General features: G+C 40.3%; 1 protein-coding gene and 1 long non-coding RNA gene across 3 annotated transcripts; one reads left to right on the forward strand and one right to left on the reverse strand.

Moving 5' to 3' along the window:
* Positions 1-657: 657 nt before the first annotated feature.
* Positions 658-26909, reverse strand: LOC127377578 (bcl-2-like protein 11). 2 transcript variants are annotated; one of them, XM_051425617.1, is made up of 4 exons: positions 26584-26909; positions 23753-24183; positions 17943-18061; positions 658-5245 (listed from the first exon to the last, which is right to left on the reverse strand). In XM_051425617.1, the coding sequence occupies exons 1-4, from the start codon at positions 26595-26597 to the stop codon at positions 5081-5083; spliced, it is 729 nt and encodes a 242-aa protein (XP_051281577.1). In that variant the 5' UTR covers positions 26598-26909; the 3' UTR covers positions 658-5080. The 2 variants fall into 2 exon arrangements, with proteins under 2 accessions (XP_051281577.1, XP_051281567.1); XM_051425607.1 differs by lacking the exon at positions 26584-26909 and adding an exon at positions 25185-26526.
* On the forward strand, positions 6839-21622 carry LOC127377621 (uncharacterized). The gene is made up of 3 exons (XR_007887724.1): positions 6839-7219; positions 7377-7543; positions 20115-21622. It is a non-coding gene; the product is annotated as an uncharacterized LOC127377621 (long non-coding RNA).

Consider the following 26909-nt stretch of genomic DNA (forward strand, 5'->3'; position numbering starts at 1 on the left):
AACAAACATGAGTTCTTCTGATTTGCAGGCTTTTGACTTAATGAATGTACAGCTAAGTTTATTCAACTCATTAAGTTTATAAAGAAACATCATCAGCATATTAGCAGACTTTATGCACTGTTTCTGATAGTTGACTCTCTAGAGACCATTGTTTTTTTTTTTTATAGTTTGAAGAAAACAGTCATGATGGCAATTTGCAGTGTGTCTTTAATACATGTTAAATTAAGCCATGGGTCTTACTTTTCATGATGAAATGAAAACAATGCTAACTACCATAAAGGTTAGTATCAAATTCAGTCCTGACCCTACACCTACTGTATACTGGAAGTGTCCTCACATGTTGCCTTCTAACTAACAATGGTAAAAGTGGCTTTAACAGAAGCAGCTGCAGCTGTAAAGCTTTTATGTCAAATTAAGAACTGCTTCCTCAAACTGAGAAAATGTAAATGGAAAGCAAATCTGTCCATAATGTTTGTCAGTATGACTAAGGAGTTTAAGTTTATTTAACTTGTTTTCTCTGGGTCAATTAACAACTCAATTGTTTTGCATTTTCAAAAAAATACCAAGACAACTTTGAACTAATTATTTAACTTCAGTTACCTCACAGTAGTTAATACAATAACAATTTCAGTTGACAAATAAAAATCATTCTTGCAGTTTTATGTAAAAAAGATGTAAAAGCTTTATTAACAACAGTGAAAAGCATTTTAAAGCAATTAAAACACCATAATTACAATATTTTCAGTGTACAATAACAATATAAACAAAAAAAGACATGTTGCTACAGTTGTACTGGGTCATTTGGAGTCGTTCAGATTAGTTTGTTTCATTTTCTGCACGAACAGGCTCCAACAGATGCATTTTTGTACAGCATTTGCAGCAAAGCGCAACACACCAATGTCTCTGTCCCCTCTACTTCATGTGTTTTATATTTTTAACAATTCCAATGAATAAAAGTAAGCATAAATGTTTATTTTCCTGTTAATAGATCATAGACTAGAATGAGTCTGTTCTATAAATCCTCAAAGCTCAACAAAAACAGCGACACCAGCAGTGTTGATGTGAGTCAGTAAAATCCTGAATGTCACACAACCGTTTCTGTACTGTAACACCTACAAATGATAGGCGGCATAACCAGGTTTCCATATCAGTTTCAGAGATGGTAATTCATCTTTCAGTTTCCTCCCTGCCAAGCTCTCCTCTCACACTCCAGCTGTAATACAGTACTTCTAAATGAGGTCTTAGGTTTCACATGGCACAATATCAGAAATCAACATGCAGTCACAGCACTCTCAATGTCACAGCGGAGGAAGAGCAAAGCAAGTAAATTCGGCACACAGAAAAGTGTGCATTTCCAGAAGTATACTGTATGTCAGTAAACTGATATGTTTCATGTTTCTTTTATACATTTCTCCAGCAGGAAAGGATTAGGACGAGGAGGAAACACAACTAGAAACAGGAAGTAGTGTGATGAAAATTAAATGTGGACCAATGAATGAAATCCACTCATTTGTAAAATGAGTAAAGATGTGTTAAGCCTGGGTTCCTGGAAATAATTAAATGTATGTTATTAATAGTAACAATGTATTTTCAGTGTACTACATTAACGACAAAAAACTTTAAATATTGTAAGATGAAATAATATCAGTAAATGCTATTTGTAACCTTAATACCCAACAACCATGGGCAGATTATGAGACAAGAGGCCCCTGGACACAGACATAAAGTTCCCAACCCCTCCTTCGTAGGAGTAAGACCCCCACACTAAAAGATGACCACTCTTTATGGTCATTTTGCGTCTCTGTAGTCGTTTTGATTCTCTTTGTAGTTGTTTTGTGTCTCTGTGCGGTTGTGTATCTCTAGGTGGTCGTTTTGAGTCTCTTTGGAGTCGTTTTGCATCTCTTTGATGTCACTTTGCATCTCTTACAAGTCTTTTTGCTTCTCCTTGTGGTCATTTTGAGTCTTTTTGTAGTTGCTTGATGGACTTTTCAACAAGAAATGTTTGCAGTCACTTTATACAGAGGCTGTGGTCTAGGGGCCTTCAGTTCAGTATCCACCCATGATACCAATAAGCCACTTATCACCTTGATAGTGGGGGTCGGTCAGTTTCCAGGAGGGGCCCATGCAACCCCTCTGGCTTCATGACTAATTCATGCTGTTGTCTATTTGTGCACGTGGATGTCTAATCCATTGTCTATTTGTGCATGTGGATGTCTAATCCATGATTTCTGTCCTTAACACACGATTTTTGAGACTGTTGTCAAGGGTGGATAATTTTTAAGGATTTCTGCATCCGTACAAACACTACTGAAATAAATCACCCATGACATTACCCATTACATTATGCAAGCAATAACAAATGTAACAAATGTCAACAAGCTTCGGTCTCTTAATAGACAGTAATCCATCATCTCATTGGAGGAAGATTGAAAATGACACTTGAAGCTGAACAGCTAATTTAGCACTATTAAAACATGAGATTACACAGATGACAGAGTTTCTGAAAAGAGAGTTTATGAATGATGAAAACCAGGATCGGTCTGTGATGCATTTGTGTTGACACAACTGTGCAAACATCCAAGCTTGGCTCAAACACATACTCAGATGAATTTGGTTATCGATTGTGTTACAACAAACTTCTGTTGCTGCTGCTCTGATTTGCTGTTCTCGTTTGCATAACCTCACAGTTCACATTCAACAGTGAAGAAACGTATTTGCTTAAGACGATTAAATCCAAAACATGTAACACACATAACAACATGATATCTTCATTGCTGCGTATAGAGACTTTCATTTGAAACAGACAAACTTCCATTGAAGAGTCAAGCTTTAAATGCAGAGCGAGATCATATCTTGGTCAAACGGTTTCAAAGTATTTTTCTGACACCAATTGATGTTAAATAGCATAAAACAAAAAATTACATTTGCATTTTAATTCCAGTCAGGTTGAAGCAGACACTTGCCGTAGCTGATGTGATTTTGTGATTTGGTAGTACCGATCAAAACAACATACAGTATGGCAGAGAATTTGATAACGTTTCACTTGTACCATCCGAAAACACCCCAGAAAACTATAAGTTTGCACAAATCTCTTTGGTCAACATTAACACTGCATCCATGGACTTTTAAAACACAATGTCTGATGTTACCTACTGTGTGGCTCAATGGGCAGAACATGGAAAATCCAAACCCAGTCTGGGTGATGGGTAGCCCCGCTTGGGACAGTCTCATCCACTGCTTGGACAAGCGGCTGTGCACTACTCTTTAACATACATTTGCAAAACCAACAAGTCTTCATCCTTGAAGTCTTTTTTTCTTGTAAAACATGAAAAATACAGTTTGAAAACTTCAATAAAGTAAGCCATAATAACTGCCCCCTGAAGAACTGCAGTTACTACGGTTGGTGTAAACAACAGTTGTAATGGGTTTTTTTTCGCCCATAGGCACAAGGGGCAACAATTAGTCCATTCCATACTAACAAACTTGGACGAGCCATACAAAGTTCAAATTTACCAAAAGAGTTTTCCAACTCTATGTTTTTGTTTTGAAAAAAGAAGACTTCAATGATGAGGATTAACTAATCAGTTTGGCAAATGTAAGTCTGGTTAACATCCCCACCTCCAATAAAGAGCAACACACATCCACTGATATGAGAACTGATATGTTTTAATGAGCCTAAAGAGTTTAAAGATAAAAAATATACTTAATAGTAATACCTGTTTAATCTGAAACCTGTATCACCATTGTTTGATATATTAGCTAAATAATAAGTGACAAAACCCTCTTTGACTCTGCATGATTCAGTGTTTGGTTGTAGTCCAGAAATCTCTGAGTGTTTAATGACCTGGCAGGCATGAGGAGACTTGGCCGGGTCTGAATCACTGTGCTAATAAACGGATAACATGACCTTGTCAACAAACCAGTACTTTCCAACTATATTCAGTCTGGCTGCTAATGGCAAATCCAGAGGCTGAAACAAAGAACGGTGGAAGACAGAAGGGTTTCATCAGTTATTGAAATTGTTATATAGAAAAATGCTTGGAATATTAAAGCAACGGTAAAGTAAGGTTTGTAAAAGCAACACGTAGAAGATGAGTAAACAAGACAACAGGAAATTACACTGTTTAATGGTTTAAATGATTGACATGATTTCATGATTTCCTTTGTTCATCATGTTGGTCTTACTTACTAACTGGGCAACTTAGTAACAAATACTCAAGTCTTACTATTGTTTTGACAAGTGAAGTAATCTTTTGATTAGGATTAATTTCTCTAGGAAAAGGTGGATCGTTTAAATATTGTATGCACTAATCAGTCCAGAGGGCATTTTCCTTTATTTACCACAGAATTATTTCTTATTCTTTTTTCTGTAGCTGAAAATAGTGGTGTATACACTAACAATGTAGACTTAAGGAGTTGTGTAATTCATGGAAACCAAATGTTTAATGGCATAGTAGTTTAGGAACATTATATGACGACAGCGTTGGGGAAAAAAGATCACTTTGGCCCAGTTGGTTCCCACACAGTTCACAAGTCTTCTGCATGCAGGATTCTGATGTGGCAGGAGTGCAAGATCATTTTTCCCTGCCTATAACCTTCAGGAGGGGAAAGATAGAGATACATGTTGCGGACTGGACCCACGCACTTTAACAACCCTGGGTCTGCAGAGTTGATCACAACTTAAAAGAAGCTAAAAAAGTAAACAGGAAACTGTACAAGGCACATTTGAATTTCCACAGGCGTAATTTTGCACAGAGTCATATCTAGATGTCATGACTGCCTCTGTGCTGGAAAGGAGTGCAAAATCCCGGCTCTTTGGTAGCACTGGAAAGGCTTAGAAGCCGTGAAGGAAAAACAGAGGTGATAAAACAAAGATTCAGGCATTCTACAGTTCCTTATAGGTGTTGACAAATCATCTTCATCAAAATGACCAGTCAAAAGTTTCCTTCCTCAATTGGGAAAGGCAGGAAGAACGGTGAAAATTAGTTCCCCATAAATATAAAGGAGAGTCAAGGTGTGATAGCTCCAACACAGATACATTATTGAAGAAATATGCTACGTCTGCTGGGTTTTCCAAAGGCTAAACCTGAGAGTGGTCCTGGCTGTCCGTACTGCCCTGTAGGTAAATTATCCGTCCAATCAGAAGGAGCAGGAGGCCCATGCAGAACAGCATGGTGGGTTCCTGGTGGATGTGAGGCAGAGGGTTCAGATGGATCAAAGCCCGCCTGCGTCCGCCTGCCCACCCCTGGGATAGAGAGGAGAGAAAAAAGAAGAAGTTTCAATACAAAAATACATCTGTTTCTCAAACAGGAAATTATTGGGTGGAGACGCAACTAGAAAAATTAAGAAGTTTGACAGAAATATTCTAGCAGTAAGGATGATGATTTCACAGGAGGAAGATGGGTAAAGACAATAATCTTTAACTATGATGATGTGGTATTGTAATCCTGGTTTAAGACTCTCTGCAGTGTCGAGTCTCTTCAGCCTAGCTGCTCTAGGACCCTTTTCAGTCTAACAAAAACAAACATTGAACATGACTTGATGATGTGACGAGTGATTGTGGCGGTGGCTTGCCATCATCTGCGACTGGCTTGTCAATAGCGCTATATTTTGTTATCACGACAGCCCTCGACGTTCTCTGTGACTTGATTGAAAACGCCATCATTGGCTATCTGATTTGTTTAAAAACCCTTTTAACTATGCACTTGATGGCTAAAGTTAGCATCATGTTGATGATCCATGTAGAGGACATGCAAATAAAGAAACAGCATTGTTTATGTATTGAAGTATAGAGCTTATTAGTCTTAGTATCACAACTACCAATAATCATGTTTTCCTACTTACAAAGTCGGACAAACAAGAGGTAAAATGTAGGTTTTATTGTTTGTATTTTGATACAGTATACAAGATATTTATGGCAAATGTAATACTATTTTGGATAAAGAATTTGGCTGAAGTTGTTGGTGGGTAAACTTCCCTAGGTACGTATGTGGTTAATGAGTGAAAAGAGCACTTTCTACTACTACTATATGTGTATATATGTATTATATGCATAAACTCAACCATCAGCTGACCATTTAATGCAAATAGTCCAGTTCAGGAAATTATTCATGTAGTGAGCTCTAATTTCAAAAAAATTGTGTTCTATGATATACATCAAATGTTCAGGTAATCATAAAGGGGTCCCCTTATGATTTAAAATCAAAGAGACACATACACACGCTGTAGGTTTACATTCACAGGAAGCAGGTAAGTACAGTTCTCTACATCCTGCCACAACTCTCTTTACTCTCTCTGTCTCCAGGTGTGATTTCCTTATGTCAGTGTGTGTATGAATGCATATGTGCAACATGTGTTTATATGTTTGAATGTGTCTGAAGGCTTCCGGTCTTTCTGGCTAGATTTGTTCACTTTAAAAAATTGTGTCACTGTATGCTGTACACTCGCATGCATTTTTGGAAATTCTCACAATATACTTTATGTGTATATAAAAGACTGTATAATATATGTAATATATGTAAACAATCTATTATTAATAATGTCAAATTAAAGGGATATTTCAGTCATTTAGTCACGTGCATAAAGAAAAAATCAAAGCAACAGAGATACCCTGTCTTATATTCCATAGTAAAAGTAAGAAAACATTGAATCCTACATTTCCCATGATGCAATTGTCAATAGTGAAAAGTCTCAAGATAACCCCGATGACTTTATCAAGGTAATTATCAGACTTTGGAAATCACCCTCCGAAGCCAGAAAAGACATTATACAACCATTTTCACGGGTTGAGTGGTATCCATATTAAAGGCCAATTAATTGTCATGCAGTATATGCTATTCAGTGACGATTAAACTGACCTTTATATGTAACAATGATGGATTTTCTCTTTACAAATCACCTAACGTCTTTATAAAGTACAAACTAAACTCTGAATTACGAAGAAGAGAAAAGATTCAGTCAAGGATTATTGGAGTGACTTTCACCAAATGTCCTCCTTTAAACTGATGGAAAGCTCATTCAACACCAACAGCCAATGAGGGCTGAGTTTGTAGAAAGTTAAAACAAGTCAAGCTGACAGCTTGGATTCACGTTAGAATGCGCAAACATCTTGTTAGACACATCTAACAAAATGATCTAATCCTGGCTAACCTGTGCTGTCCAGTCTTCAGATATTTCTTCTGTTGAAAATGACATCATCTTCATGGAGAGAATTGAATTAGTAAGTGAAATCACCTCTAACAGTTCCTTCATACTGTACGCCTAAACTGCCTTTCCTGTCGTTTGCTATTTTGAACAACTCTCTGCAGTCATTCCCACACATTTGGCACGCTGTTGACTGAAACAGGTGTTTTCTTTTCTGTTCTTCATCCCTGCAGTCGGAATCAGTCCAATGCTCCAGCAGCAGCAGCAGCAGATAAGAGATCTGCCAGGTGGACAGGAGAGAAAGGACATTTCCCCTGGGTGGATGCGCACTGGGAAGTTTGGCCCCAAAGAAAACACTCCAGAAACAACAAGGTTCCTGTGACTAAAGAAAGGTGGAAAGGTGGGTGGGGATCTCCACAATGAATGACTTGAAAAGTATCTGGTAACTTCGTTTATACCAAGAAACACAACTTTAGTTAGTTAGACAAAAGATTTAGCTGAAATGTTTGTTATATACCATTTTACCCTATTAGCTCCAGTTCAAATTTATGTTAGGACTAAACTGAAAACTCTTCTAATTTAACTAATGAACTTGTAGTTACACTCTGTAGGTCTCAGGTGTGAAATCTTGGCGATGTGTGAATGTGGAGCAGGGTTCTGCTTAAAAAAATACATCCTCAGCTAGTCTTGCTCTAATAAATAAAGGTTTAAACAGGAAACCTTACACTTTAACTGAAGCATTTACAAGAATAACTAAGGAATTTACAAGAGTAGGAATCAGTTTTTCCGCTGGAAGATGGATGTCCTGTTTTGGCACGAGGCCCTTCAAATACAGCCCAGCCGGATGGAGTGTACAATACCATCCAGACATCGACTGGCACAGAATAAGCCTTTTACCCTGAGGCAAGACTGTTCTATGAAAAACAGGATCTTTACGGACTAGAGCAAGAGAGGAATATCAAAGCTGTGTGGTTTGATTCGAAAAGTAAGCCAAAAACCACAGATACCCCTAATGCCAGAGGAGGAAACAGGTGAGGGGAAGACTAGTTAACCCTGTAATGAATCCGCCTGCTTATAATTCTGCTTCTGACTAAGGTGACCGAAGAGCTGCCAGAACACTGATTTGAACAAGACTTGACCCAGATTTCCTGTATATAACCAGTTTGTGAAGCCTGAAGGATTCATAGAGATGCTTGCAGACAGAAATCCATTGTCGAAGAGGCATCCACAATAGCAGAAAAAGACATATTGAGTTTTGAACCCTCATGCATACAGACTCAAACATGAAAGCGTGTAAGATGCTACTCATGGTGAATGAATCCTCCCAAGAAAACGCCAAAATCCCACCGGGCACGGCTTCATGGCAGCGTACAAGCGACGCAGTTTGGCTCTGTCATCCGCATATCTTCAAATCCCACCAGGAGCGTTTCAGAAGCAAAGCGTCTTCAGGGCATCTTGCCTGTCCGACATCGTTAACTTGTGTTAGTCCAGATTCTCTATGCTGTTTCTGTTCCTGACTTCCTGCCAATGCAATCTGCTCCGTGCTACTTGGCGCTTCCGTGAAAAATAGACCAGCCGCATACTCTCCGCAGAGCAGAGCGGGATGCTTCTGGTTCTTTGTTTTTAGGGCTAATTCTCAATTGTTAGCATGTAAACATGCTTAACTAAAATGTTTAACATGGCAAACATTACACCTGTTAAACATCAGCCTGTTAGCGTTGTTACTGCAGGCATGTTGCCATGCTGACATAAGCATTTAGTTCAAAGCTGTGAAGGACAGCCTCACAGAGCCATTGGTGTGGCTGTAGACTCTTAATCTAATTTTATTATGGGTTGGAGGTTTAAATTAAATGCACCATGAAAGAAGAAACGGGACTGCCTACTTTTTATGAACAAAACTAAAACAAAAAACAAACAAAAACCTGTCACAAGCCTCCATTAACATATCTGGAACCACTTAATTCTTCTTTCCTAGGATTTGTTCCCCAGTAATCATCATCTTATGAACTTTCTAACTTTAAATCAACATTAGAGGAGACAGCAGTGTAGGAAGTAGCTGAAAGAGCAGCAGAGACTCAGAACTGTAAGGCTAAAACTGAACCTTGATTTCCCCCAAATGTCATCAAGGGACTGTTGTGTTTGGCATTGAAGTGAAGAGCAAACTCTCCCAACATTGATTTTTTGGGGATTTGGTTTCATCTCCACAACCTAAACTTCTGCTATTATCATAAATCAAGACTTGTGTGGGTGAAGCTCAAGTGAAAACGCATTAGTTCAGCCTCCCCTTTCATTTGGAGCATAAAAGTTTGTCGTTTGACATCACAGGTTAGAACTTCACCTTTATTTTGATAGGAGTGAGAGCAACTTCTCTAGTAAAGGATTGCAATTTTCCTTCAGTGATTTATTTTCTCAGGTTACACAATTTCTGGCCTTTAGATATGTAATTATACTTTTCTGTCGTGAAAACTTTACAATTATTGTTATTAATGTTAATTTGCTTGGAGCAGCGTTTATCATGTTGCACATTACAGACTTGTCTCTCCTCAAAGCAGCTTTGGAAGACAGACACAAGCCTTGTGGTTTTAAGTTGGCAGACTTTCTTTTCTTTCCTCACCTCATGAACCACTGTCATGATTTAACTGTCAAGATGGTCTGCAGTTTGCAGAGTGAGGGAAGAGACCACGTTGGCAGATTTATGATTATCAAGACACAAAGCAAAACTTACTGAAAGCTTGTTTCACTACATGTCCAATTTGTTGATCTATTGATGCCTAGATACCTGACTATGTAACTAGGGAAGGGGCTAGTCAGGGAGGGATTTATAGATCAGTTTTAACGTCAGATTAATCAGATGTTCTGACCCAAACTGCAAAATGCCGGTATCCTTCCATAAAACAGTACATCCAGCTCTGTAGTCAAGAAAGGCACTTATATATTATATCTACAGAAATCTGTATCTAATGAAAGTGCAGGAAAACCTATCAATGAAAACATAACAGGAGGATGTGGTGTACCTGGGAGGAGCTGAGACTTTATGTATGTGGTTTAACACAACTGACGCATTTACATCTGACCAAGATCTGTATACAATATGTCTCACACCACCTCGGGATCAGATTACGAATGATCAGAACATCGTCCCACCTCAGTTTACACCTGGATTCATTTTTATTAAACATTACAGATGGCTGTCCGATAACAGACAGGGATGCATGCTCAGATCTCTGTCAACTGGGTTTAAGGATTCAAAGTAATAGTTGGATATTCATTTATTTGCTTTGTTTAAACTTACTCGCGTGTCTGTGAGGCTAGAGCCATGGAGCTATTAGCTTAGTTTAGGATAAAGAATGGAGGCTAGAGCCTGGCTTTTCCCAAAGAATACCTACCAGCACCTCCAAAACTAATAAATTAACATGTTGCATCTTGTTTGTTTAACCCAAACACAAACAGTAATGTCAAAAAAGGTTACAGTGAATCAAGTGTTCTGGGAATAAAAATAATTACCTAAGCTTAAAAACCTGATGTAGAGACTGGGGCTGGTCTGTTATTTGGTTGATTGGCTGTATTTCAGTCAGGATGAGAGGGTTGATTTCCACTGCAATCAGAAGCAGATGTACTCCTCTGAGAATCTGACATGAAGCCAAAACCAGTTTCACCAACCAACACTCTTGATAGTCAACCTTATATCTCAGGATTACAGAAAAGGAAATACACACACATGCACACACACAGACACACACGGTTTATCCTCTAATAGTCACCTCATTTAAACTCTTGCCTCAAATAACCCCTTCCAACATTTGAGAATAGAAAACCTGCTGCCACAAAATCATTTTCCTGCTGTCACTGCAACTCTGCAGGCTTCTAACAAATAGTTAAACTGGTACACACACAGATACCACCGTGTACACATGCACACAGTAGTGCTAGTGTGATGCAATACGAGAATAGACTGATAAACATGCAACAAAAAAAAAAGTACAGACACAACACGAGAGAAAAAGCAAGCAGGCAGTCAGCCAATCAACTTACTAGATAGTCAACCAGAAAATCCACCAGAGAGTAAATCAGTGCACCAGTCAATCAACGACACAATCATTCAGCCAACCGAACAAACGCGATGATACAACTCTTTTACACAATATCTACAGACCTACTTTAAAGCATAATGCTGTTATGATAGCATGTTTTATCTCAGTTACTACAGAGAGCAGTTTTTAAATACATTTCCAATATTCTGCATACTTTTCCCTGTGTTTCAGGCAGCCATTGGCTTCCATTCATTTCAGTTGAAACTTGGCATACAGCAGGTATATGAATGCATCCCTATGAACATCATGTCGCCTTTGTTTTAGTTATATTATTGTTGCAATTTAATGCAGCTCAAATTTTCAAAATTTTAAAGGTCTTTTAGGATGATGAGTTCAAATGATGGTGAATATCGTCAAGGATGTCCAAACTTCTTACCAGCTCTTGAATGCACCATCTTGACTTTTCAAATGAATCTGAGATTTGAGCATTATGATGAATTTTATCTCAGGTTTACAGTGGCGGCAAGATCATGTATGGTGAAATGAATGGAAGACAATGGCTAACTGGAAAGAACTATAACTTAGGCTTTACAAAATAGATGGCAGCGCTGTCAAATATACAGTATGTCATAGGTAGAAAGGTCTAAATCAGAACCCTGTTTGACTGGTCGGTATTCAGTTGGGTCAGAAAACCTGGAAAATCAATGCATGATAGGATACAAAAGGTTACGGATTACATTACTCTCCTTTCCTCCATCTCTTATACTTTCCATTTTTCTGTGTGGAAACTATGGATTCTGCCTTTAGACTTTGGGAAAAGACACATCTCCAGTGCAGAGGAGTTTAAATATCTCATCTTGCTCTTCTTCTTGTCTCTTTCTTTTCACAGTGGAAACATTGAGTCAGCCCGTTCCAAAAAGCTCATGTGATTTTGTTTGGTCACCACAACTTACTATGCTGCCTCTCAAAAATAGCTCTCTAAACAAGGCTACACTTACAAGCGCGCACACACACACACACACACACACACATACAATGCAAACTGTGTCAGGCTTTGTTATATTATTTCTCTATCATTCTCACTCTTACTGTCTCTCTGCTTGTTAGTGCTACTATCCAAACCTTATCGAACACTATAATTTAACAAAGGTTTTACCTCTTAAACATTTTCAGGAAATTTCTTGTTGATAGAGCATGCATAAAAGGACAAGAATTTGCAGTATTCAACACCCACGCACAGAGGTTGCATTAGTGAATCTGACTGATGACCATCATCTATTACTATCTGCTGTTATTTCTATTCTTTTTTGCTCTTTTCCCCCCCTGAAAGCTGTGACTGCAAAAATATTCCAGCAGGCTGATCTCTGCCCTGTATTTCTGATTCTGGCACAAACTGTAGCAGTCGGTGTGTCGATCTCTGTCAAAGTCCGTCATTACTCCTTGCTTAACTGTGTGTAGTTCAAGAGAAGAGCTTTTCTGTCAGAGGCAGTTATGTCATTACAGCTTAAGGTTTTCCTCATATAACCAGGACCAGAAACCAAAGTTTAGCTGACTAACATTCCCTCAAGTCCAATTCCTGCAATATACTGTAGTTTTCTTCTTCCACAGGCCCACATCACTTATGTCATCAATGTTTCATAGCATTATGACTCACGATTAACATTTTTCTATGAGTGAATCTAGCCTTAACTGTTGAAACTGAAAGTACTGCATACATTTTGTAAGAAAAGTGGAGCCTAGAAGGTGTACGTTGTTGGAATTTATGCAATATGGAGTCATCAGAAAGCTCAGAAAGTATAGATGAAAAAAAAAACTACCCTTGTAACCCTGGACACAAGCATTTCAGCTAGCAGGCTATAAACAGCCAAATGCTACAATAAATCAGTGTTTAGTCCAGCATTCCACTGATGCAAGCAGCAATGCACTCTTGGTTAAACATGGGTTGAAAATACTGTCTTTCTCCCACTCTTTGTCTTTCACGCACAGTCGAACACACAAACAAAAACACAAGCAGCCAGCCTTCGACACCCGACTGGTCCACAATGTTCCTCAGAGTTATTTCTGTCTTCAGGACAAAGAGTTTTACCTCTTACTGAAGGATGACAGAGTGTGTGTTGGAGTTTGTTTGAGTGTGTGTGTGTGTGTGTGTGTGTGTGTGTGTGTGTGTGTGTATGTATGAGTGTTTTGGCAGGATAATTAGACCTTGTGCTTTGCTCCCTGAGAGTTTTTTAACCACAGGGCTGAGCCATAATGAATCTACACTGTCACGGACACTAGACTGAGACACACACACGCACACACACACACCAGACACCATACTGAGCACGTTTACAGATGTTTGAAAACAAACACGCACACATTGTGTAAATGTTTAACTGAGAGAGTGGGGGGCAGGGAGTGAGAGAGGTTGGATTAAATGAGGACAAGGGAGAGCGAGCCAGTGAGAGCGAGGAAGACTACTGACAAACAAATAATTACTCGTCATTAAGTTGGTGATTACACAACACTGTATGTCTTCCACAAATAATCAATCACTTCTATATGGTTTGTGTGTAAAAGTATTTGAAATAAGCGTTTTGCTAATTTCTCAGGCAATAAAATGAACTGAGCCAAGAGGAAACGTCTATGTGTTTGTGTGTGTGTGTGTGTGTGTGTGTGTGTGTGTGTGTGTGTGTGTGTGTGTGTGCGTGCGTGTGTTTTTAGATGACGTGAGTCATTTTAAAGTCTCTACAGGCAGGAGTAATACAGCTCTGCCTCTTGGCCAACACCTTCAGGCAATGAACTTGTCAGAGTGTGCGAAGATATTCTGCTGATAAAGTCACAGATCATCTAAAACAGTACTTATGTTACAATATCATTAGGTTCAAGTTTTTTTTTTTGTCTATTTTATCATTTATTTTGCAATAATATTATGTGTGTACAGAGGCTACGTTCTTTCTGCAGCAGCTGGGTTTGATTTCAACCTGCAGCCCTTTGCTGCATGTCATCCCATATCTCTTACCTCACTGTATCTGTTTGGCTGCTTCTATCTAATAAAGGCAATAAAAGTCCAAAAAATGATCTTGAATAAAAAATTGCCTCCCTGCTCAGCTGGGCTTATCTGATGATGGATGTCCATGACATTGTTGAGAACTTGCCTCCCTTTCTTTTTCTGCAGAAGCTTCGTCAAGTTTCTCCCCTCTAGGACAGTGGTTCCCGAACTGTTGGTTGGAACACCCGCAAGTAGTTATAAGATAAATCTAAATACAATGGGAGTGTCATTAATTTCGAAGATATTTGGTCAGAAACCCCCAAAGTATTTGATAATTATGGTTTTGAACAGATGGTGGCACTGGATTGGAAGTTAAAGGATGACCAAAGTTATAACAATTCATCTTGAGAGGAGCATGAATGTCTGAAGAAAATTTCATGGCAATCCAACCAGTAGCCATTGAGACATTTCCCTCAAAACCTTAAGTGTTAACGCATAGTGGCACTAAAGGAGAAGTCAGGGGATCACCAAAATTCGTCATCCTCTAGAGACCATGACTGTCTTTTTGATGGCAATCCATGTCATTCAAAAATGTATTTGACATAAAACATATGTGACAGAAAAATTACCCATTGATTGAGCTGGTTACAACTGGTAATGCAAAGCAGGGGGTCACAAGGAGGATGGGAATCACTGCTCTAGGTTTCATTCAGAGGTCTTCAGGGGGCAGCCAGGTGCCTGAATCAACTCAAATTCACCCCTGTCCGAGCTGGATTTGAGCCAGATATATAATGATTTACCCATCCTGCTGGGCCTGACGGTGTGAAGTTCGTTGCATTGTTGAGAACTTCTGGAAATTTCCTTTAGCTCCAAAAACTTCCTCAAGTCCTTAGATCCTCAGATTCTCAGAGTAGGGAGATGTTATCCCTCCAGTCTGTCTGGGTTTGAGCCAGGCTTCTGGTAGGGTCATTCTTCAAGGCAAACTTTTCTCAGATGAGAGGCCAGGCATAATGACTCACAAAGACAATGATTGAGAATGAGTGTCGCCTGGAATAGAGACAGTATGACTCGCACCTGGAGCCAGGCCTGGGAGTGGTGGTCTTGGCTCAATGCTCAGTGGCGGGGTGACCCTTGTAGTTGGGCCATGCTTGCTTTGAGAAGAGACATAGGACCATTAAATTGGGGGTTCACCACTTCAAGCAGGCGTCAAATCAAACCCCTGTCCTTATTTATTTAGCCATATGTTCATTTTGTGCAGTCATGTTTATATTGGGATTAAGACTGCTCAGATATTAGGTTATCAATCATCTGCACATTCGTCACGGGAAAAACTGCAGTGAACAATATGTCCTGGATTTTGGCCATTTCTTTCTTCTTATACTGATTGTCTGATCTGAAATCTGAAAAAACGGAAAAACATCTTATGCTACCGTGGTTATGAAATCATGCGCAACCATGCATGTGCACTCGTCCACAGCAATGCCAACACCTGGCAAGAGAACAGGGAACAAGCCTCCACGTTCCTCTTTTCTCTGCCTTCTCAATGTTCTACAGCATGAACAAACACACATTCACACACTTTCTGAATAACTCTGTACCCAAGTTCACAGAGGGTTTGCCACTAAGACACATACAAACACACTTCTCTTCTTCTCTTTCTGGTAGTGTGACTAGGTATTGAGTCACAGCCCTGACTTATCACGTTATTACATTTTTCTCCAACCTCTCTCTGCTTCCCTCACAGCTGGGAGGGCCAAACCAGCCCTGCCTTGCATGATTCTTGGCACATACCTTATCCCAGCTCATGGGATTTTTCACTACTTCTATACCTAACTCTGTGAAATATTCAAGGAGCATGTTGACAGTAAATTTGATCATTCCTTATGGGGTTTAATGGCGTTTTGGTCATTAATGCATGTGTATTTGGGGGGGAAATGCTAAAGCAAGAGGGCAGAAAGGGAAAACTGTCTTCCTGTTTGATGCTCATTAGCTCCCAGTGGGTTAAACACACGTTTACGACTAATCTGACTGCTCGGCTGGAGAGCTGTAGCTTTATCGCTGTTAAGCTTTTGACGCTGAGGGAGCATTTTAAGCTCTTCGCTGGGATCCAACAGTCCTGTCATGCCTGTTCTTGACATTTACTTTTTAATCTGTTTCTCTGATGAGATTAAAGTGAATTTCTAACCAGCTCTCATTTTTTTCCCTCTTCCTCTCTGGCTTCCCGAAGCTGCAGTGAACTCTTTGATAGTGGAGTAAATAAAACTGTTATGATGCAACATGCAGAAATGTTGCCAAGGAATCAGAAGCCAAGCGAAAATGGACTCTTACTGCAACTTTACAACACACCATTCAGAAGATTTATATTCCCTGCAACAATATGATTATCAGTTCAGTAAAGCAATAGACTACTGCAACTGTCATTTCATACTATAATCAGAGCTGATTAACCGAGCTTGGTTACTCACCCATCTTTCAAAATACTCTTGTCACATATCCTCTTAAATCAAACGCAGTTTATTAAAATCATGCCATGTTTACGTCTATATTTGCTTACTTGCAGTCTTCTTCCCTACATTTGCTGGCACATTATCACACTACTATCACTTCTTTGCAGGTTATGTCCACCAACTGTCGATAAGCAGAAAATGCAGCAGTAATGTGTATCATATATCATATACAAACTCTCGTATAAACATTTCTCTATAGCACTACTAGTGGTCAAAAACTTCACAGGGAACCTTTAAGTATGAGTCTTTACAGTGTCTCTATCTTTTAACTGACTCTGGAAATAATTTGCTGATTTTCAACTATAACACCACATAACAATAATACTATTGGTATACAATTACCTCTAATATTCACAAGCTAAATAACTTCCTGTTCTCATCTGTCTAGGAAGAGTCAGCATTCACAAACATCTCTATGCACATCATTACTTCAGTCAGCCTGCCAAGAAATAATCAGCTAAACTGTTGTTACTGAGGCAGAGCAAATAAGCTCCCCTTTTATAATGTGAGCACTGAGCAGTCAATGAGCCTCTTTGGGTCTCACCACATTTAAACACCCTTAGTTGTACCACTAAGTTTTGTTTTTGTTTCTCTCCCACTGCTGGAAACTGGCTGAGAGCGGTGCAGAGGAGAATGGAGCTTCTTTCCTCCCTCTGAGCTCAACAAGTCCATCTCCTGCTTCTCCACTGTTGATGTTTTTTTGTATCATATGGCTGTTTTCTTGTTTTTTGTTTGGGGGGTTTTTAACTGCAGTGGTTACTGCGGCATTTGGATTTTCTGCAGCTTCAGGCTGTCTGCTTAGTTATTTTCTGATCAAAAGTCATTTAGCTTTTCTCACCCCGAGCGCAGTGGAAATAACCAGCTGGTCACAGGCTCCCTCAGATCCCCCACGGCGGCACTTTAGGGGCATTTTTGTCCTGAGCCCCCCTCTCCCTTTTATTTCTTACCCTGAGCTTATTGCTCATGTTCAACAGCATCCTGGTTCACATTCACACAGTTAAGCAGACATTGTTTTGACTTGATCTGGGGGTTAGTTTTCTGTATTGCAGTTGTTTGTGGCCAACAATGATATTAGTGAAACACGCTGGATGGGGACATAAAACACATAACACAATTATGCAATCTAAATGGGACAACAAACCCTAAACAAACCTTAAAAAACCTTAACTAACTACTCAGCCAATCAGCTGCTCTGTTGATCGTACAGCCCTTTGCTCAAGAGGTTTACAAATGTGGTTGATGATAAAAACAACAAAAAAAACTGTAAAAACAGTGTCTGTGATCACTGACCCTTAAGAGCAGACTGTTGTAGTCATCTCCAATCCGCCGGAGCTCTTGTCCGATTGCCTCCGCCTGCATGTCCCCTGCTGCGTTTCGTGGCCTCGTGCTAGAGGGACTGGGAAAGTGTCCTGAAACAGAGAAGAAAAAACATGTCAAATTTGCTAATACGGTAGGGTTTCGCAAGGATTAAGAGGTTTAAAGCATCTCCACTGAGAATAAATGCATGTTGAACTAATCGTATTTTGACGATGCTTCATTTATGTGAAGCACAAAATGTCGAACAGGACTTTTTGTGCTTTACGCTTTATGTGTGGTTGGGGGTTTAGGCATGAAAACATTGTGGAACTTCAGCACCGAGATATTTGAAATATGATGAGAAAAATGAACAGAAACCAGAGAAGGACTGGATTCTGTATGTATTTACAGAACAATATACAGTGTTCCAAGTTGGTGGCCCATTCATTGGAACATATCCCCACTCAGTACACACATAAAAAGAGTTTGAGATTAAGTCCTCTTGGACCATACGGGATCACCATACAGCCTAATTAAGTTCCTGTGAGCTTAACTGATGCATCGTTTGATTTGTCGAACAATGATGACAGAAAAGCAGACAACAGTTACATGCAAACCTACACATTGGATTTCTTTTTTCACACGTGATGTGCATGTCCAGTTTTTCCACCTAACACATGAATACAGCACAGTGTATACAGTTACAAAAGTGAATTGTCTGGATCACCAGAAAACTCCTATCAGTAACAAACAGACAAAACAAAAAACAACCAGACAAGCAAAAGTGTGATTCAGAGAGTGGGTGGTTCACAGCATCAGAGACTTTTTTGACCCAGTTGAGTTTATTTGATGTTATAAAAGATACATGCTCACAATGGTATGCTAAAAACCACACAAGAGATGGAAAGCAGAGTATTCATGCAGGTGAGATTACAAAAACAACAAAAGACACTCAAAGGCATCCGCATAGTTTTATGGTATTCAATTTGTAGTTTGGATAGATGAGAGAATGCACAGATTGAATTTCCATGTGAAACAGCCGCAGTAATGTGTCTGTCTCACTGGCATCACATTGAAGACATAGAGTAATGCCCCTCAACCAGCTGACCGGGTGAGCGGTCGCGTGTGTATGCATATGTGTGTTTTCGTGGTTAATCTGATATATTTTCGGTCTGTAGTACAGTATGACTATGAAAGGCTCTGACCTCTTACCGATCTTCACTTATGACTCATGAACACTGATATGAAACCCAGACTTAATATTTCTCACATCCTCCAATATTGAAGAGACCAACATCGCAGACTACACCAAAAACCTCCACAAGAGGGTTTATGATGGGAAATATTGGAACGACAGCAGCATAACCTGCGACTATACAAAGCACTATATGCTATGTTAAAGCTTTGTAAGAGGGTTTTTTGTACTGCTTTTCCCAGAAAATAAAAGGCAACTGTCCAATTACTGCCCAGGTTCAGATATTGGTATTTAAAGATGGTTGGTGCTGATTATGCTGTAAGGTCACAGCGATGCCATTTGAACACCGGAGACACCAAATAATGGATCTAAGGTGGTTGGAAACATCTCATAGCTATGGATGCAGTGCCTCATTTCCCCAAAAATGAGCTCTGAACTGATGGTCAGCATCCACCCAACTGGTATGAACACCAGAAGAGTTTAAATGAGTCAGTCATGCTCGTTGTGGTCACCTGTTGTGTAATTTTTGGGGTTAGTTTTCAATATAGCCCAGCTGTTTCTGTTTCTGACACTGTTTCTTATGGCTGACATTAACACTGATACTATCTGCCACAAGCTAATTTCATATTGGCCTGGCTGATTTATTGGTCTAGCTCTAGTTTTTAAGGTAATTTAGCTCTTTAACACCAGCCCTCCTTGGCGGGGAGGCCTGCTTTAATCGAATCAAATTGGTTTAGGGAATCTTGTTTAGTAAACGTTACGACTTATTACATTGTTGGACCGCCAGACTGCTTTGAAGGAAGGTAGACAACATATTTTTTTCATTTTCATTGTTTCAGTTTAGGGCATCCATTGTGCCAGGATATTATAACAGGAAATTTTGTAAAAAGAATCACTGATTAATTTGCAGCCTTTAATTGTGCACAATTAAAAGCTTTGTTATTTTCTTTTTTGTTGTCTTTAATCGATAGTGACAGCTGAAGAATGACAGGAAAGGGGGGAGAGAGAGGAGATGCCACGCAGCAAAGGGCCACAGGTTGAAACCGAAAGCCTTCGTTTGCATGACCCAACCCCTGGCACGTGAGGTGCCTCCACCAGGTGAGCCAACCGGGCGCCCAACATGGCTCACAATTTGTGGTTTGCAAATGCAGAGAAAACAATGGCATCTTGGATCACTGACTTTTCCTCGTAACAGTTGACTTGTTCCAGAGGACACAAATCTTCAGATGAAAAAAGTCTTGATTTACCCAGAGTACTTAAGGATTTACTCCTACTGAAGACAGTCAATTATGAGTTTATTTGTTGGATTGAAGCCTCGGGCAATATCTATCTTTGTGCAACCAGCCCGAGGTTGTGTTATAACTTGAATACAAATGAAGAAAAGACTAAAATTGAAGCAAAGGTGACTCTTCCACTTTGGCTAAGACTGAGGAAACATGACTGTAGGTATCTTCCTGCTGCAAGAGGAGGAAGTGTTGATAGGATAGCTGTAATCACGCTGTCAGGGAGCGACAACAACAAGATGATAAACTGATCCTCCTTAAGCTCCACTGCTCTATCTCATTCTCTAACACTTCATCAGGCCGGCCTTCCTGATAACTGAGGCCTTTCTTGTGTTGAGGACAACGTATAAGATTTCGTATGAGTGTGTGTGTGTTTGTGTGTGTGTGTGTGTGTTTATCTCCTACCTGTCCTATCTGATGGACATAGCGAACTGAATGAGAGGCGTAAGGTTTCTGTCTGCACATTACAAAAGACCTGCAGGCCTATTTTGACTGCTGCACACACGCACACACACACACACACACACACACACACACACACACACACACACACACACATACACACACGCAGTGGACTATTTTGATTGAAGTACTTAATGAATGACACACACACATGCGCTGATCTGTTTTGACTGGTATCTTGTCTGTCTGGCTGCAGTGAAAAAGAATAAAAGAGGCACAAGGCAATCAGTGAAGGTAATCACTGCTATTATAAAGTCATACATAAAGAGGTTACATGTGTGCTAAAGCCCTACGGAAGTTTTATTTCGGCCAAACAACAACAACAAAACACCACTATCCTTGTAAGAAGAATTCAGGTCCGTATAGATATGGATGTGGTTCAAGCTGGGGTTTTAACAGAGGGGGGTTTGGGATTTAAATTGTGTAATTTTCACACTATTTTAACATGCAGTTCTGTGTGATACTTCATCATGACTGCTCAATCTGGATCAGGATGAGAGAACACTGTCATTACATAGTAGATATACTGGCATCCAATGCACCAACCCTGTAAGGATATTTGCTCTGTCAATGGTTTGTTTTGTTCTTTTCGTGCCAAATTTCAGCCTCATGCCGCAGTGTTGTTTGTTACCAAGCAACGGGACAGGCAACTTTGGCCGGCAGCATCATAGCCGAAAGCATGCGTGCCTTGTTCTGTTTTTGTATCTAAATAAACAGCAGAAATAAAAACAGGATCAAGGCTGTGAGAAGTAATTAATGTCCAACACACACTTGTTTGCTCCATCGATACAAGCATAAACTTAAGTTTACACTTAAGTTGACAAATAAACACAGAATGTGAGACTAAATTATAAGGAATTATATAAAATGATGACAAATGGAGTTTCAGTTTGAGATTATGTTGACAATGTTAGACTGGAGCATGAAAATTCATCCTTGACCTTTGGGACCAGTGTATGTCATGAAATAATCGAAGCTCAAAATGGCGGTATGTGGACAAATGGACTTATTGCTTACACTTTAAAGGAGCTGTATGTATGTATATGTTTTAAACTTTCAAACTTATTATATTATCAACAAAATGTGAAGAATGAACTGTTCTGACATTATGTCAAAGACATATGTATTGTCTGGCAGAGATATCTACTGACGTTAGCATGCTAACCAGCTAGGCCCAGCCCATACTGTCTCGTAATTCTACTTTAAATTCCGTTTAAAGGTCTTGGGGAGCACTGTGAAAAAAGTTGTATGAATTATTGTTAAGCCTGCCCCCCCACATTAGTGATTCTGCTGCAGCGGTTTTCTATACTTGTTTTTAAAAACTATCCATCATGAGTGCAACAATGTTGTAGAGGTGCAATGCTAAAGTGCAGTACTCTTTAATGTGCTTCAGCATCAACTGTAAATCGTATATGTCATATTTAAAGCTTTAAAAGCTTCACTGATTGGTTACTGCATCATTCCTTCTACTGTAATGGTACACACACACACACACACACACACACACACACACACACACACACACACACACCCTTGGGCGTGGTTAGTTAAGCCAGAAGTCAAGACCCTTCTTCCTTCCTGTAAATCTGACTCAGCAGGATTCAATGAAAACAGTGAATCCAAGGCAGCAATCCAACATCAGCAAGGGTAACAAAGCCAGCTGAGATGTCCCCGTCAAACTCATTCACAAAGTCAGTGATGCCAAACAGGAGGGGAAAAACAAGAATTACAATTGTCTCATATCACAAAGTGCCATTATGTGTTTGTTTGAGTCCAAGAGATCAAATGTTTTCACACTAGGAAGTATAGTTGAAGATAAGGATTTGGATGTTGGATGTCCACCGCACTATTTTTATTCCTATCAAAATACATTAGAAATTACTTTTAACATGATCCTGTGGGGGTTGGGAGGATTTTACACACTGAAATTAGACATCACATATCACAGATATTACTCAACAGAAAGAAGAGTAATACTACAATGGAATGTAAAAATGGGGAATCAGCAGGAATGGTTTTGTGAGCACTGAGGACTCAAGTTAGTGGGTTTTGGATCTGCATGTTTCAGCCTGACCTTGTCGGATCTCCCTCTGAGGGCCAATGTAGCAAGCCATGCTGCGTATTAGTCAATAAATCAGTATGCAAAACAAAAATGAGACTGATTTATTCATCTGAGAGCAGCAAAATACTACAGTGTGGTGGAAAAAACTTTTCCCTTGTGAGTGAGATTTAGTGAAAGGGGAGTACAAAAACATCCTGAGTATGTTTTTGTTCAACTTTTTTCATTGTTAACATTCAACAACAGCCCCCGCCCAAACCCCCAATTTTTTGATAAAGGAAGCTTCAGGGAGCATGTGCTGGGCTCATATCTGGTTTCATATTTTGCTGTACACCCACACAGAAGCAGCAGCAGCTAGATTTCACAGTGAAAACATCCACAGCAGCTTGTATTGGCTGATGATTTAGGCCAGACACTTTCACACATAACAACTACTGTATTTTTAATATAGTATCAGGGCGTGCATTTAGGTATTTGGCACTCAGACACCTACACTAAACTTATTAAAACTGATTCTGGGTGACAAAAATTAGTAGTGGGGAAATTATTTCATGCATGATTAAAAGCATTATTAGTTTTTTGACACATAATTGATTTTGCAGGTCACTGACTGGATGTCTAACTTTATCACCTAAGGCAGCAGCAGCAGGACAAAGAAATGTGCTTTCTTGTGAGTAAAGTGTTAGTATGCTGATATATTTAACACTCAACACTTGCCAGAGGGCTTTGTAATGAGAAACGTCAACCTATCCCACCGTGTATTCCGTACTGGCGGTTAATCATCGGCTATGTGTGCGTGCCTCACCGTGCTGCTGGTGCCTCCCCGGTCCTCCGCCGTGCGCCTCAGCCATGCGCTGTAGGGCGTGTAGCATCACCTGGCTGTTGGGGCTCGGAGTCTGGGTAGCTCTGTCAGCCGTCACTGGCCTCGGGGAGAGCGGGGAGCTCGGCAGCGAGTCGCCGTCGTAGGAGAAATATCCACTGGAGGCGCGGCGAGGGAGGTGGAATATTGTCCTCTTCTGAAACACGCCTAGACTGTCGATAGGAGGTTTTGTGCACCAGGACGGAGAGTCCGGCTCTCCTCCTCCGGAGGAACTGCGGCGGCCGACGCTCCGCTCGCCGGCGTTGTCTGAGCGGTTCGTTTGCGCACAGGCACCGGCGGCACCGGCGGGTGGTGGGTCTCCTCCGCTTCCCTGTGTTGCCGTTACTGCGGTCGAGCCATCGGACGGGTTTGGTGGTCTGTTGGATGAACAGAGCGGCACCGTCAGCCTGGGCTTTCATCACTCTGGACAAACAGCCTACAGCCTCACGTCTCATGTGGAGCTTAAGCTGGATATGTAGCAGCGCACTGCTGCGTCAGGACTGGACCTCGCAGATTGAAGGTTTTCCTTTAAAACTGCGGGATTTCTGTCATTTAACTCAAATTCATTTCACAGGGAACCGCGGAAACAGGCGCGCCGACGAGCACCGACTTCTTTTTTAATAAAAGCGGGCGTGTCGACAGTAAACTGCCTAATAGGTTCGTCTCATGACATGTTATATATTAGCTCACGTCCCACAGAAGCGTTGGTGTAGTGTTAGACTAGCTTATGTGTTCCTGTTCAGACGGCAGCCCAGGCTTTCCTGCCCAAACTGGTCGCCCGGTGCGTCTCCATTGTTAGAAGTTGCTGATTGCAGCAGAACTTTGTTTGACTTGTGGGAAAAAAATAATAATCAGGCATGAAGGAAACGGCTGGATTAACTTCAACTGCGTCACATACAAACAGCCATAAAAGAAATCCGTCTCAGGGGACCACAGTCCGTCTGGAAATCTATTTTCTTGTTTCATTAAATTATCAATAATTCCGTTTGTTCGGACATTTCTGCTCATCGACAGGTGACGAGGAATATTTTGAATGAAGGTAAAATTGTGCAGATATAACTTTTTGTTAGGTCGCTTTATATAAAACACACTTATTTGCGCATTGAGAACAAAAATCTTACACTCTTTTTTTTTTTCATTTTCCGTTTTACTCACCAAAAACTCAGACTCTCTACGGGACATTCTAAAAAAAGGGACTCGTCCAGATGATATTTTGCTGCAGCGCTTCCTGTTTGTCCAGACTAAACTGCAGCTTCCTAAGCGCACGGATTCCCAGCGGTAATGACCCACTTCTGCGCCAGAATGAACTAAAATCATGACAAACTTTTTTTTTTTAGCACCAATTCATGCACCGACAAACACAACTTGATTTACGCACCTTGGATGTAGACAGCCATCTTTTTGCTTTTTACGCATTTTTTACGCACGGAAAAGCGGCGTTAAAAGCCGCACTTTAACTGGACGCGACATATGTCCTCCGGCCACATGAAAATGCAAACTTTCCCTTTGGGGTTCAGTGCAAATCCGGACACTGCGAGCGAGATAGTGTGCGTGTCAAGCGGCATGTACACACCAAAGTACCAAAAAGTACCGGCGGCCACCTCGCCGAGAGGGAAAAGCCAGAGGAAGGGAAGAAAAGGAAACCCGCAACACCAGTACAAGAAAACTAGCAAACGAGACATTTGATCAGGTGTCACGGTCCTGAATGTCTCTTCAGCAGCATAACATAAGGATGTAGGCTGTAGTGTCTGTGTATCCGTGGGCGATAACAGAAAGGTCTACTCTCACCAGAAAAAAACTGACATTTCAGATTACACGATAAGGTTTCACTTTACTAGATATTAAAGTATTCGAGCAGCTGTCACATGGACGGCGTGTGCCTCTTGGATCGTGCTTTCTATAGTTTGTTTCTTCAAGCCCAGTGGTGCACATGCGCCCCCTGCATATAACTCTGGTTATTGCCTTTTTTTAAGTGACATTATTAGTTAATAGCAGAAAAGCTAAAGGTGAACTAGTCTGAATGTGTCTTTATAATATCACGTGAATTCATTGCCTGACATGGGGTGGTAAATCAAGTTCACCTCGATCATAACTAGAGCAGTGTCTCATCTATGAACAAACACCAGCTCCTCTTATAGAAGAAAAAACATCATATGGTCGCACAAGTCTTGGCAGTATTTAAAAACAGTGCTATTAATGCATGCCCAACACTGCACACGCTCTATTCAGCAAATGAAACGCTGTTGATCCCCTGCATCCCCGGAGACAAAGCCACATACACTGCACACTTGTCATCCAGACCCATTACAGCGTTTATCCCGTGCACGCTCAACTGATGGTGTAATAAAAGGAACTGAAGCCGGTGCGTTGCGCTGCCAAACATACCGGCTAGCTAAAGTCAACAAACATACACCCTAAAAACCTCTCAATATAATAAAAGAAACATCCACAAAGTAGGGAAAATGCCACTTTAAACTCTGACTGGAGTATTACAGGAATTCTTAATGAGAATAAAGTGCCATAATGTCAGCTCAGTTCGGTTTAAGTCACCTTTTGCGCATGGCAAACACTCTTCAGAAAGATTACAGTGATATTTCATAATATAGGAAATAATTACTATGTAAGAGAAAAGCTATTATTATTCTCCTGCATTATAAAACACTGACATGAAACAGTGACTGGTGACATGCCGGTGGGCAGAGGGAAGCTGGATTTTTGTAAAGTAATTGTTTAAAAAACACAAAATACACACCTGTGCTCCCTCTATCCCAACTCACCTGGACAGACTCATGTCAGTGGCGGGACATCACCGCAGGCTCAAAAAAAAAAAAAAAAAAGAAACACGGTGATAAGTTTATTGTAAGTATGTCTAAACAATATCAGTGCTCCAAGTCCAAATAGGATCCACAGGTCCAAAGTAAGAAAAACATCAATTTAAGTCAAAAAAAAAAAAAAAGTAAATTAAATCCCTGAGTTTTTGCTGAAGTTTCCCCGGGAGGAGAGGGTGAATAATCCGCCTAGTCCGAGTGGAAACTGCGCAGAGGAGGTAAACAAACTCCAGAAACTGCGCTGAGGTTTCCTTCTTCTCTTCCTCTGTCTCTCT

The sequence above is a fragment of the Dicentrarchus labrax genome, unplaced genomic scaffold (genome assembly GCF_905237075.1).
Source record: "Dicentrarchus labrax unplaced genomic scaffold, dlabrax2021, whole genome shotgun sequence".
NCBI classification, from domain to species: Eukaryota; Metazoa; Chordata; class Actinopteri; family Moronidae; genus Dicentrarchus; species Dicentrarchus labrax.